The following is an 11,467-nucleotide window of genomic DNA, read 5'->3' as shown; positions in this document are numbered from 1 at the left end:
GAGAGAGAAAGAGACCGAGGGCGGGCAGACAGGAGAGGAGAGAGAGAGAGAGGACAGAGTGAAGGAAAGAGAATGAATGAAATGTAAAAAAGGCGTAACAAGTGGCAACTCATGTGCCAGAAAAAGCTTCCATTTCCCTCAGAGTTTCCTTTACTCCTAAATTTCTCATGTGGCTCATCAGCGGCTGAGTTGCGCACACACTTCTCGGCAGCTGGATTTCCACCTATTGTTGTCAGACAGAATCGCCATTGTCTCAAACCGGTTACAGTCTGACAAACATGAATGCAGCCTAAGGTACTGTCGGAATTTGAGGGACCACCCAATAAACAAACAGAGGCGAGTGTGAGCTGAGCAGAGTTTCAAAGTCATTTCAAACATCCCTTCATTCTCTTTTCTATCACTTCAAACTTGCAAAGTTTAACTTGCTGGTGGTGGTTTGTCTCAGAGCAACAAGAGCCCAGAGCCGCAGTATTTACACAGTGTCCAGTCAGACCAGTCGGGTCACTTTTTGTCACTGTGGCTGTTTGTACAGCAGAGAGAAAATATTCCTGGTTGGGACACCAAGCGGAAACGCACACATGCACGGGTGTGCGTGCACATGAGAACGCTCCTTCCAGGTCCAGGTGTGTTGTTACAACGGATGTTCTGCATATTTGTGTGCATGCAACATCGTAAGCTATGTTGCATTATTTCCTTTTCTAAAAATGTCACTCTCATGGTTACCTAACTTAGCCCTGTCACCCTGACTCACTCTGTAACATCTAGTGTCTGCTGACATCACAGCTTCTCATTTACATTTCAATTTGCGTTTCAATTAATCCTTGTTTACTGGCTTCTACACTAACAGCCCATTCACGGTATTTTTCTGTCTGTCCTTTGTTCAAGATTAGAGCCATTGCTGGAAAGAAACTTGCTTGAAAAAAAGGTTTTGTAAAGTGCAATTCCTGCCTGATGCATAATCATGTAGGCAAAAAATAGTCATCAAAGGTTGTAAAAGGAACACTGGCTCCACCTTCAACCTCCTATCTTGCATTACTTCATACACATGGTAGTTTCACCTCTCCATATTTGGTCTGGTTTCTGATAAGCCAGTTTTTCCTTCCTTCCTCCAGAGTAAAGGGAGCGCTCTGTACTTACAGATTAACTACCTGTTAGTGTTGAGGACCGCCTCCAACGGACAGAACTTTGAATGAAGCTTCGACTTGATTGGGAGTTTCTAACTCACGATCAAAATAAACCAAAATGTTTTATATATTCAAAATAAAATCAGTATGATAATGTTTTAAATATGTCTTTTAAGATTTAATAATAAGCTTTCTATAAGAAAGTCAATGCATTCTCCGAAACTTCACAGTCATCTGCAGCTCTGTCCAAGTTCAAGGAGAAAGGTCAACCTTCATTAAGGAGCGGGGCTTTCTGCAGGGCAAGTGCAGGAGGGCACAAGTGGCTGTTTGATCAAAGGGGAACAAGGACCCACTTCACTGAGTGTGAGTGAGAAAAACAGGAAGACACAATATTCAAAAGTGTTATTGGAAATCAGTGGACACATTTGTTATTGCTTGGAAGATACACAAAGCGGAAGTTTACCGAAACGGACACAGTGTGAATAAAAAAGGCTGCACACTGCTAGCATGCATCTCTGTCGTCACCACAACCTCAGACAGCAGAAGAGCAAAAAAAAACTAGAGCCCAACCGATACTTGGCATTGATATATAGGCCGATATACACATTTACAAATAGCTCTCAAATGTGACAGAGGCAGGATACAGTTCAACAATAATCTTCATCATCTAAAATGACATCAGTGCACTGTACATAAACCTACAGGGATTTTAATAATTACAAATGATCTCAAGCATCTTTTTCTGCATTAAAATCTATATCTATGAATATCCGACAATAATGAAAAAAGAAGTCACACATTGACTGATTATCAGAGCTGCATTCAAAGGGGTATGTCAGAATAAAAGCTGGACTCATCCCAAAATAGCAGGATTTTAACGTTGTGATGCTTATTTGCTCATTTCATGTAACGTACAAAATAGCATAGTTTGGCTGTGTGTGGCAATTTTTGAGGAAAAAACATTATTTCAACCAAAAAGCTGGACTTTTGGGAAAAATAGACGATGATGAGCAAATTACATTATTCAGCATAAATTTCAACTTTAAAGTGAGATCCGACCTGAGCTCTTGTCCTAAAAACAATTCACAGGAAGTTCAGGAAAAGCATGTTTGTGTTTTTGAAACTCGCAGTTTTAGCTGGAGAGTAGGTCACAGTCAAATAAAGACAGAAGTTAACTTAATCACGCTTTCTCTCATAAGTCTGGAATGAAACAGATTCAGAGGCTGAATACATTATGGCTACGTTCACACTGCAGGTCTTAATGCACTATTCCGATTTATTGCTCAAATCCGATTTTTTGTTTGGCTGTTCACATTACCTCTTTAAATGCGGCCTGTCTACGGATTGCTGTGTGAACAGCTCACGCTCCTGAAGTGACCCGCATGCGCAGTTGATCATTGATGACATCACGCCACAGCAGTGTTTACAGAAGCGAACATGGCAACGGCAACTGGTAACGTGGGACTGTATGGCTTAATGCTAAAAACAGTGTGTGGCGGCAGCCGGCAAATTTGTGAGCGGGTGATATCATGAAGGAGGAAGAGGAGAAAGAAAATTCATATTTCAATGATGGCTCTATGCGGAGCAATAGCGGCAACATCCGTACAGAGGCTCCCGCTCGCTCCCGCCTGTGGCACACTTTTTTTCAATCAACTTTATTTGCCATTCATTAACAAAACAGTGCAGCGCGGGTCAGAATGATGTCAAAGTCGCATTAAATGCGACCTGGCTGTTCAGATTGCGGTCGCATTCAAAAAAATCCGATACGTATCCGATTCAGTACCACATTTAAATGTGGCCTGAATCTGATTAGAAAATGTCAGATTCAATGCGACTTGTGCTGTTCACACTGTCAAAAGCAAATCAGATATGGGTCACATATGAGCGAAAAAATCGGATTCAGGTCACTTGTAACTGCAGTGTGAACGTAGCCTTTTAGTAGGTGCAGTCAAGTCATGCAGAACCACTGAGTCCTCAGATGTCAAGATTAGGACTACTAAGTGTAGACCAACATGTCTTTTCTACCAGAATGACTCTATTTTTTTTTTTATGAAAGCAAAGTCCATCTCCTCCCACATCTCTTAAAAACAGGGTCAACCCTGTGCTGCATTTCACTCTGCCCTGCGTGTTTTTGATGTTCCCAGCTCCTACACACCTGATTCAAATGATCAGCTTGTCATCGAGCTCTGCTGAAGCCTGATAATGAGCCTTTCATTTGATTCAGGTGTGCTGGAGCAGGGAACCATCCAAAACATGCTGCACAGGGGGAGCGCAGGACTGAGTGGTGAGACACACATGACATTTAAGTTCAATGATAATTTTGGTGCCGACTGTCCTCTGGTGGACCCTCCTGTATTTCTTTTTTTTTTTTAAATGTTTCCTTTTTATTAAAAAAAAAAAAAAATCTTCTTTTTGCCTGGTCCCAACAAACTACATCAGTTATCATTTCCTCCAAAAAAACGATCCAGTATGCTTCTTTAAGGGATTATACGCATTTACATATTGTTATTGTTAAGTTATCTCTATTTAAAATCAAATTTTCCTTTGTGTTTTGCAACCCACAATGTTGCCCTGAGGTGATACAAAAAATGCTCGGGGGTGGGGGTGACACCGGTTTTGATCATTGACACGTCATCAGAGAGGCTTGATCTTCCAATGAATGGGATGTGTGCCGTGCTGGGTAAAGAGCATGTCAGGTACAGCTAGAGAGCAGGGGATTTTGTAAAGGGGGGGGGATGCTTTGCTCCATATGGCGATAATAAAATGTCTCGATTGACTCAACTCCAAATTTAGTGTCACTTTAAAGGCCTCTTGTAGTGCCCTTTTCAATGCTGCTGTAATGATCGAGAAAGTCAGCTCAGTTTGCGATCAGATGAACCCACTGTCACTCTGAGGAGGGACTGAACTCCACCATCATCATGTGCAATGAATTTTAATTTCATCAAAGCATGAGACAAAAATGTAAAAAAAAAATTTGGTCATCCTTGTAAATTTTCTCCATTGCCTCAAGGTCAAATGAATTGGAAATGAAGATCTGAACTGAAAATAAATCAGTAATTTTGATCTTTTCATTAAAACAAATTAATTTACAACTGAAAAGAACTTAAAATATGTTTTTGTTAACATTTCATCCTATTCTCACCAATACGTCACGCCTCAGTCAACATCGTGTCACCTGCACTGACGAGCGTGACCCTCTCGTTGGAACCTTTAGTCAAATAAGATGCTACATTTAGTCTTGCGTGTCAGCCGTAGTTACTGTTGTTGACGGACAACAGACCCTGTAATGCCTGGCACTCGGCTCTGGCCCTGCTGGCTCGAACACAATGGAATCTTTTAAGCAGCCTTTCTCGGCCCTTCTGTTATCTGGGCTATCAAGTGTAGTTGCATTCCTATCTCCATTTCAACAGCCCCGAAACTCCATCTTGGCCGGGAGGTGTGTTCGCGGTAAGGTAAAATCTACAGAGGAAGTTGTTTAGCTAAGAAAAGAAAACATTCTTACGATTGTACTGGTTTCAACGAGCACATTTTCTTAGTTGTGGTGGCGTTCTGGTTGACCTGCAGTAAATTCCAGCAGGGACTTGCAGGCTGCCTTTTTTTTTTTTTTTTCTTTTTTAAAAAAAAAAAACCTCATAAGAATTCAGAGGTAATGAAATGCAAAGTTAAAAAACGGAGTTGATGATTAACTGTTTACAGGTGAGGTGAAGGTCAGGGAAATCTCAGACCACAACAACCAAGGCAGAGAAAACGTGCACACACATCACAGTGAAACGCGTCACTGCTACGCTCAAGGCTGCTGCTGACCAGACATGACAGCTGATCAACAGAAAAGAAGTCGAAGAATAATTAGTGCAAGTGCAGAAAATAATCTTTTTTGGCATGAGGTCATTTTGTTCTCTTGACTTTTAGTTGGTATCGTCACATGCCCGAAGGGAACAGTCTGTCTCCAGGCAATCTGTAACACTCAGCAATTAGAGTACACTCAACTGTGACACACCTGTGGTTTCTCTACACTGCATTGTTTGATAGATACCAAGTTACTTTAGATGTACTTTGAAGTGGCGCTGTGTAGTTTTACAGAAGAAATTAAAACTCAGAAATTTAATTTTACAATATTAATGAGATTATAATAGAAACTCAGAAATATAAATTTTTCCATAACTGAATAAACAAGCTGTTCTCAGAGGAAAACAAGGTCCCCAGAACACTGTTTGAAGCTAGAAAGGTGGTGGGGTCTGGCACATATAAACAAAGTCGAAACGGTATGAAATTGTGTTTAACTTTTTCAAAGTGCGTTTGGTTTATTCAGTCATGAAAACGAGTTTTGTTGATTTAGTTTGTTTGGGCAGAAAACAAATCAGACAATAGAGATCTTTCTCTTCTGATTACAATTTCTTTCCCCCAAATCTCACAGCGCTTCTTTTATTCCCAATTTCATGGAGAGCAGGTAATATTATTTCAAACAGCATTCATGCTTAAAAATGTATAAAATCCTCAAGGCCTCATGGCTACATGAAATATAAAAAACATTGCGTAAGCTCCCAATTTCGATTACTCAAGGCCAAACCTTGTGACCACACATTTTATCTAGGGCTTGGATTCTGTATCTGATGAAGGCATTCGCAGAGTTCTTTGCTTACCCCGCCCTTGTTTGACTGGTTTCGGCTCAACCAGTTTATCCTCCCTCTGTTTACCCTATATAACTTGCACCTGTAGTACCTGTGGGTTCACTTTGCCACTGTGCTGACAGGAGTCACTTACTGCCTTCACAGCATCTTCACTGCATTACAGGGAACAGCCCAAAGTTGTCTCCATGTCATTGGATCAGGACACCTGCTACCTGTGTAAGGAGGACCTCAGGGATCCCGTGTCCATCCCTTGTGGCCACATCTTCTGCTCCGTTTGCCTGAAGACATACTGGGACCATGCTGACCACACAGGCTCGTACACCTGCCCACAATGCAGGGTCTCCTACAGCAAGAGGCCCACCCCGAGGCGCATGGGAAGCTCCCGGCAGTCCACATTGCCGCAGCGCAGCAGCGAATCCTTTCCACCTCCACCTCCGTCCCCTGACTACAACTACGCAGGACCCCAGGATGTAGGCTGTGACATCTGCATCGGCAAGAAGCACAAAGCCGTCAAGACCTGCCTGATGTGCCTGGCCTCCTACTGCGACAAGCATCTCAAGCCCCATTTTGAGTCTGCCACTTTTAAAAGGCACAAGCTGGTGGACGAGATCGGCCACCTGGACAGACAGATCTGTCCTCAGCATCAGAAGGGTCTGGAGCTGTTCTGCCGGACTGACCAGATGTGCATCTGTGTGCTGTGCACAGTGAAGGAACACAAAGGACACGACATGGTGTCTGCTGAGCAGGAGAGGGCGGAAGAGCAGGTAGGCAACACTTTCCTTAGAGTGACAACACTGGTTTCTCTGTTAACATGAGCTTAGCTTAACATCACAAGTATTGATTCATGTACATGCATTTTCCATCTGTAAATCAATTGTGACACATGTACTTGTCATGAATCACTGTAGTAGTGGCACAGTGGCAGGTCATGCATGACAGAGCAGATTACAATAGATGAAACAAGCCCATAAAACAAAGCCTGAAGTGCGACACGCCCGAAAGAACACAAACCTGTGACCTGAACGTAGGCTACCGCTACCAGTGTCAACTTTGAGCTATTCATTTGTTAAAGTCTAATGTTTAAGTTAAAAATAAACTTTGTGATAAGAGGGTTTTGCCAGTTATTGTCTTGTTGTTTTTGTGGAATTGCTGTCACCATCATCAACAATATCTGTCGTTTCCCCTATAGCAACGACTGGGCGCCACCCAGGCTGAGATCCAGGAGAAGATTCATGACCGACTCAAGCAGATGGAAGAACTAAAACAAGCTGTGGACGCACTCAAGGTTTGTGCCACCTTCATCCATCAGACAGATAAGACCAGACTAGCCACTTCACACTGAATGGAAAGTTAAATCAACTACCAACACAGACATGCATTCCCTCATGTAGAGAGTGATGACAGCCTCTCAGTGTGCTGGTAAAACCAGTGTGACGCCCAGTTGATTAATGGTGTTATGTCCGTCTTCCCTGTGCAGAACTCAGCCCATAGAGCGCTACAGGAATGCGAGAAGATGTTCAGTGACATGATGCGCTCCATTGAGAGGATGCAGCAGGAGATGACCAAGCTGATTGCCTCCAACAAGAGGGCAGCACTCAACAACGCAGAGGGTCACATGGAGCGACTGAGCCACGAGATCGCTGATCTGAAGAGGAGAGACAACGAGATCACCCAGCTGTCTCGTACCGAGGACCACATCCACTTCATCCAGGTAACTGACAGCCAATCAGAGGATTCGTACAACTGATCCAGTAGCTCGTTCACAATATGATACAGGTAAAGGGTGGTAGAAGACTAGAGGTATCCCATCAGGTTTCATCTTGGACAGGTCACTAGATAATCATGAGGCCAAGACTTTGTATAATATACAGTTGGTGGCATGGTGCAAAATGATACAAAAAGAAACCGATGACTAATTTAAAGTACATTATCGTGACTGTTTTGCTCTTTTGTCCTTATCAGAGCTACCACATGCTGATAGCGCAGACGGAGGCTGAGGAGCTGCCTACAGTGACCGTCAACCCCTATTTCACCTTCGGTCCGGTCACAAAGGCCGTCTCTGAGATGAAACAGCACCTGAACGAATTCAGCAATGATGAGCTGGTTAAGGTAGCCAAGGCAGGTGAGTAAAGGGACTGCATGAAGTCCTTGGTTGTTCAAACCTCTTGAATTAGTGTGAACCATGTTAACTCACTTTATTTATTTATTTATTTATTTATTTATTTATTACTTTCGCAGTTAACAAGATGACCTTCTGCCAACTGGATGAATCCAAAAAGAGACGGTCTGTGAAAAGTGAGTCAGCCACTCAAGAGAAATAACTTGCACATTGTTGATTTTATGCAGACAAAAATGTAAACGTAGTAAAAATATTAGTCCAATTCCACTTTTTAGATAATGCATTAAACATGCAGAGCTGTGGTATTTAGAAAAAGACATGGACCCAAATTGAAAGTTAAGCATACTTTGACCATGGGAAGTTGGGTAGATTTACAGTTTCCCCTGTCCTCAATAGGGCTTTGTGCAATCTTGTTTGATGTTTGGTCATGGCTAGAGAAGGACATTCATTAGAGGGTAACATGAGGTCACTCAGTTGCTGCAGGTTTAAATGTTTACTTTGGTTAAGAGGTCAAAGTGCCAGCGAGTTTACATTAACACACTCTACTAAATTAGAATTGGACTTGGCTGCACAGTCTTTGACATGAGCTTGATTGATGATGACAGTATTTATAGACCTAGGTTAAAGGTCCCCATATTATGAAAATGTTCAGGTTCTTAAGTTTATTTATTTGTTTATTTTGGGTGTCTTATTAGAAAATGTGTGATGCTTTTTAATATTGAGGAAATTTATTTTAGTTTTTTTTTTTTTTTTTTTTTTTTTTTTCTATTTTGACCATACAGTTGATGCAGTGCATCTATTCACCCTCGGTTGCACTGTTTTTGCTCCTGTCTCTTTAAGGCCGCCCTCCCCAAAAGCCCAGTATGCTTTAACTGGTCAGCTCTGAGCTGATATGGCCCATCGTGTTTACGCATCAGTTATGTCAGTGTTTTTGCAACCACACCTGTGTTGAGGGGCGTGACTTTAAAGTCGTTGCATCACAACCATACAGAAGTCCTGACAGCTTGTTTTTAAAGGCACTTTTTCTATGTGAATTGAGCATTTTGATACTGTCACAGTATGTGTATAACAGCTAGACTTGCTCTATAATCAAAGATATCACTTTCTACCATATGGGTCTGTCATTGGGATAATATTGTGCAATTACTGATGGTTAATTATCGGTCATTAATAGCATTGTGTAATGGAAATTACAAGGTAGATCACTACTAGGAAAAAAACCCCTTAATTTCAAGGCATTATAATACATTATACCATGATTACTATTGTCTGACATGACACATATTTTTATTTCTACAGGTGATGAAGCTCCCATGTACAAGTCCGTACCAGTCCACGAACCTCAGTACAGGGAGGATTTCCTGAAATGTGAGTCAGAGCTTCTCTCACTCTGCTTTCTTGCTTTCTATGCTATCTCTAATCACTTCTCTCCCTGCTCACTTCCATGCATGAGGCAAATTAGATGCTGATGAAGTTCTCTGTCAGACCCTGTGGCTGACCACAAAATCTGATTTTGGTTACTACTGTATGTGCTGCAGTGTCGACAGAGACTGGGAGTGACTGATTATAAATATATTAGCTGGCGCTAATGCAGCTTTGTTATTTGTGAGGTGCTTCCTCCCTGTTTTGAACTAACTGTTAAAAGCTGATCAGTCAGATTAGAGCAAAATAAATAACTTATTTTTGTAAATTTTTATCTTTCAGAACAATAACTCACTTTATTTGAATATGGAGAAATTGTCTTTGGGAAAAAAATAAAATGTTTTAAGCAAATTGCCAGGGGCCAGTTTGTACTAGTCTCTATAGAAACTGCTTACATAGCCTTTTAAGGTAATTGGAGACAGGGTTCAAAAGTTGTGGGTCTCACCTTACAGTTAGATGGGAACTTTGTCAGATGCACTTGTGTTTGTGGTCAAACTCACAAACAGTGTTGATACCTCTGGCATTCCAGATAAAAAGCCGGGCAGATCTAGCAGAGGCCACCGGGTGGCTCACCAACTATGACCTGCAGAGGTGGACACACACAGCAGGCAGGTGACATCTAACCCCTGGGATTAGTCTACTTTTTGTGTCCAGACAGAGGGTCTCCCGCTTTAAGTCCAATCATTAGATGACAGAAGTTGGTAAAAATAGTGGTGCAAGTGTGAGGAGCTTTATGCTGAGCAACGGCTTTGTCTGTCTTGGGTTTCCTCATTAACAGCATCTAATCCAGTATAAGTAAAAATGTTTCCACCTGTGAAGTAAGCGTTCCATTTATCTACCTAGATGCTACCCCGCTCACTCTGGACCCGAACACAGCCTACAGACAGCTCTACTTGTCTCGAGGAAATAAGAAAGCTGCCCTCAAGAGGGACCCCCAGTCATACGGTGACCACCCTGCCCGGTTTGACTCCCTGCCTCAGGTCCTGTGTGTGGAGCCTCTCTCTGGAGGAGCTTACTACTGGGAGGTTGACTGGAGTGGAGAGGGGGCAGCCCTCGGAGTCACCTACAAAGGAATCAAGAGGACGGGCTACGGAGACAGCTGCCGCATCGGCTACAACCGCAAGTCCTGGAGCCTCTTCTGCTCCGATTCCAGCTACTCAGCCCGTCACAACAAAGACCAGGTCGAGGTCAACGCACCCTACTCGTCACGTGTAGGGGTGTTCCTAGACCACGCCGGGGGGACTCTCTCTTTCTACACTGTGGGGGACAAAATGTCTCTCATCCATCGCTTCAAGGCCTCCTTTAGTGAGCCCGTCTATCCAGGCTTCTGGGTTTGGTACGAGTCGGCCATCAACCTCCTCCAGCTGTGATGAAATAACAATGATCTATGTACAACTGTGATTCAGATTTAGCATAACTATTCTGATATATTATTACTTTTAAGACTGCGTATGTTTTTTTTTTTTTGTTTTTTTTTTTAAGACTTTATCAGGGGAAACTTTCTTGATGGCTATGAATATTTTGCCAATTAACTTGTGAAATGTAAGATCAGGTATGTGAAGTGAACGAGCATTTTAAATTATTTTGAATAATGAAAGCTGTACATTGAAATGTCATGTAATCATTTCTATAGATTATGATACACTTATTTTTTATCAATAAACATTTTATGAAAAGGACATGCTGAGATACTACTTCTGTAAAACTTTTGCTTCCCTTTTTGCTTCTAGATTAATCTAATCAGACTCGATGTTATCTTTTAAGTGTTTAATAGGTTTTGATAAATGGGTGTAGGAAAATGGCAGCTTTCCAGTGAAAATCTCTATATCTAGTTTCCTGGACAGTGAGATAACAAACCACATCTACTATTCCTTTTTTAAGAGAAAAGTTCACACAAACATTTTTAATTCAATCATCTTAATCATGTTTTTTCCGTGACGATCCCAAAAAAATTTTGCGGACTGCAAAACTTCACCTAATTTTCCATTGGTATGGAGGTGGGTAGGTAATGACTGCATTTCAATTTTAGTTTTTGCGTTACCTAACATTCAGTATAAGTGAAATGAAGAGCATGTATTGTGAGACTGTGGGAGATTAGCAGTGTTGGTTTTGTAGAGGTCTAAGAGGTTTGAGAGGAATTACACATGAGCAGGCGAGGTGTGACTGAGAGGCTC

General features: G+C 41.9%; 1 protein-coding gene across 3 annotated transcripts; it reads left to right on the top strand.

Annotated features, from left to right (window-relative positions):
* Positions 1 to 3,348: 3,348 nt before the first annotated feature.
* On the top strand, positions 3,349 to 10,972 carry ftr83 (finTRIM family, member 83). 3 transcript variants are annotated; one of them, XM_030436979.1, is made up of 9 exons: positions 3,349 to 3,408; positions 5,897 to 6,516; positions 6,942 to 7,037; positions 7,230 to 7,463; positions 7,715 to 7,874; positions 7,991 to 8,047; positions 9,171 to 9,239; positions 9,823 to 9,901; positions 10,137 to 10,271. In XM_030436979.1, exons 1-8 carry the CDS (start codon positions 3,378 to 3,380, stop codon positions 9,873 to 9,875), a joined length of 1,320 nt encoding a protein of 439 aa, XP_030292839.1. In that variant the 5' UTR covers positions 3,349 to 3,377; the 3' UTR covers positions 9,876 to 9,901; positions 10,137 to 10,271. The 3 variants fall into 3 exon arrangements, with proteins under 3 accessions (XP_030292839.1, XP_030292837.1, XP_030292838.1); XM_030436977.1 differs by lacking the exon at positions 9,823 to 9,901 and having other exon boundaries at positions 10,137 to 10,972; XM_030436978.1 differs by lacking the exon at positions 9,823 to 9,901 and having other exon boundaries at positions 3,351 to 3,408; positions 5,916 to 6,516; positions 10,137 to 10,972.
* The last annotated feature ends 495 nt before the right edge of the window (positions 10,973 to 11,467 follow it).

Source organism: Sparus aurata, chromosome 13 (genome assembly GCF_900880675.1).
Source record: "Sparus aurata chromosome 13, fSpaAur1.1, whole genome shotgun sequence".
In the NCBI taxonomy this organism is placed as follows: domain Eukaryota; kingdom Metazoa; phylum Chordata; class Actinopteri; order Spariformes; family Sparidae; genus Sparus; species Sparus aurata.
Note: the sequence above shows the minus strand (reverse complement) of the source record. Positions and strands in the feature narration are given on the sequence as shown.

Coding starts and splice junctions, on each gene's coding strand:
- ftr83 (XM_030436977.1), top strand. CDS start 3,378: ATGCTGCACAGGGGGAGCGCAGGACTGAGTG. Junction 6,517..6,941: donor AGGAGAGGGCGGAAGAGCAG/GTAGGCAACACT, acceptor TTTCCCCTATAG/CAACGACTGGGCGCCACCCA. Junction 9,240..10,136: donor CAGGGAGGATTTCCTGAAAT/GTGAGTCAGAGC, acceptor TTATCTACCTAG/ATGCTACCCCGCTCACTCTG.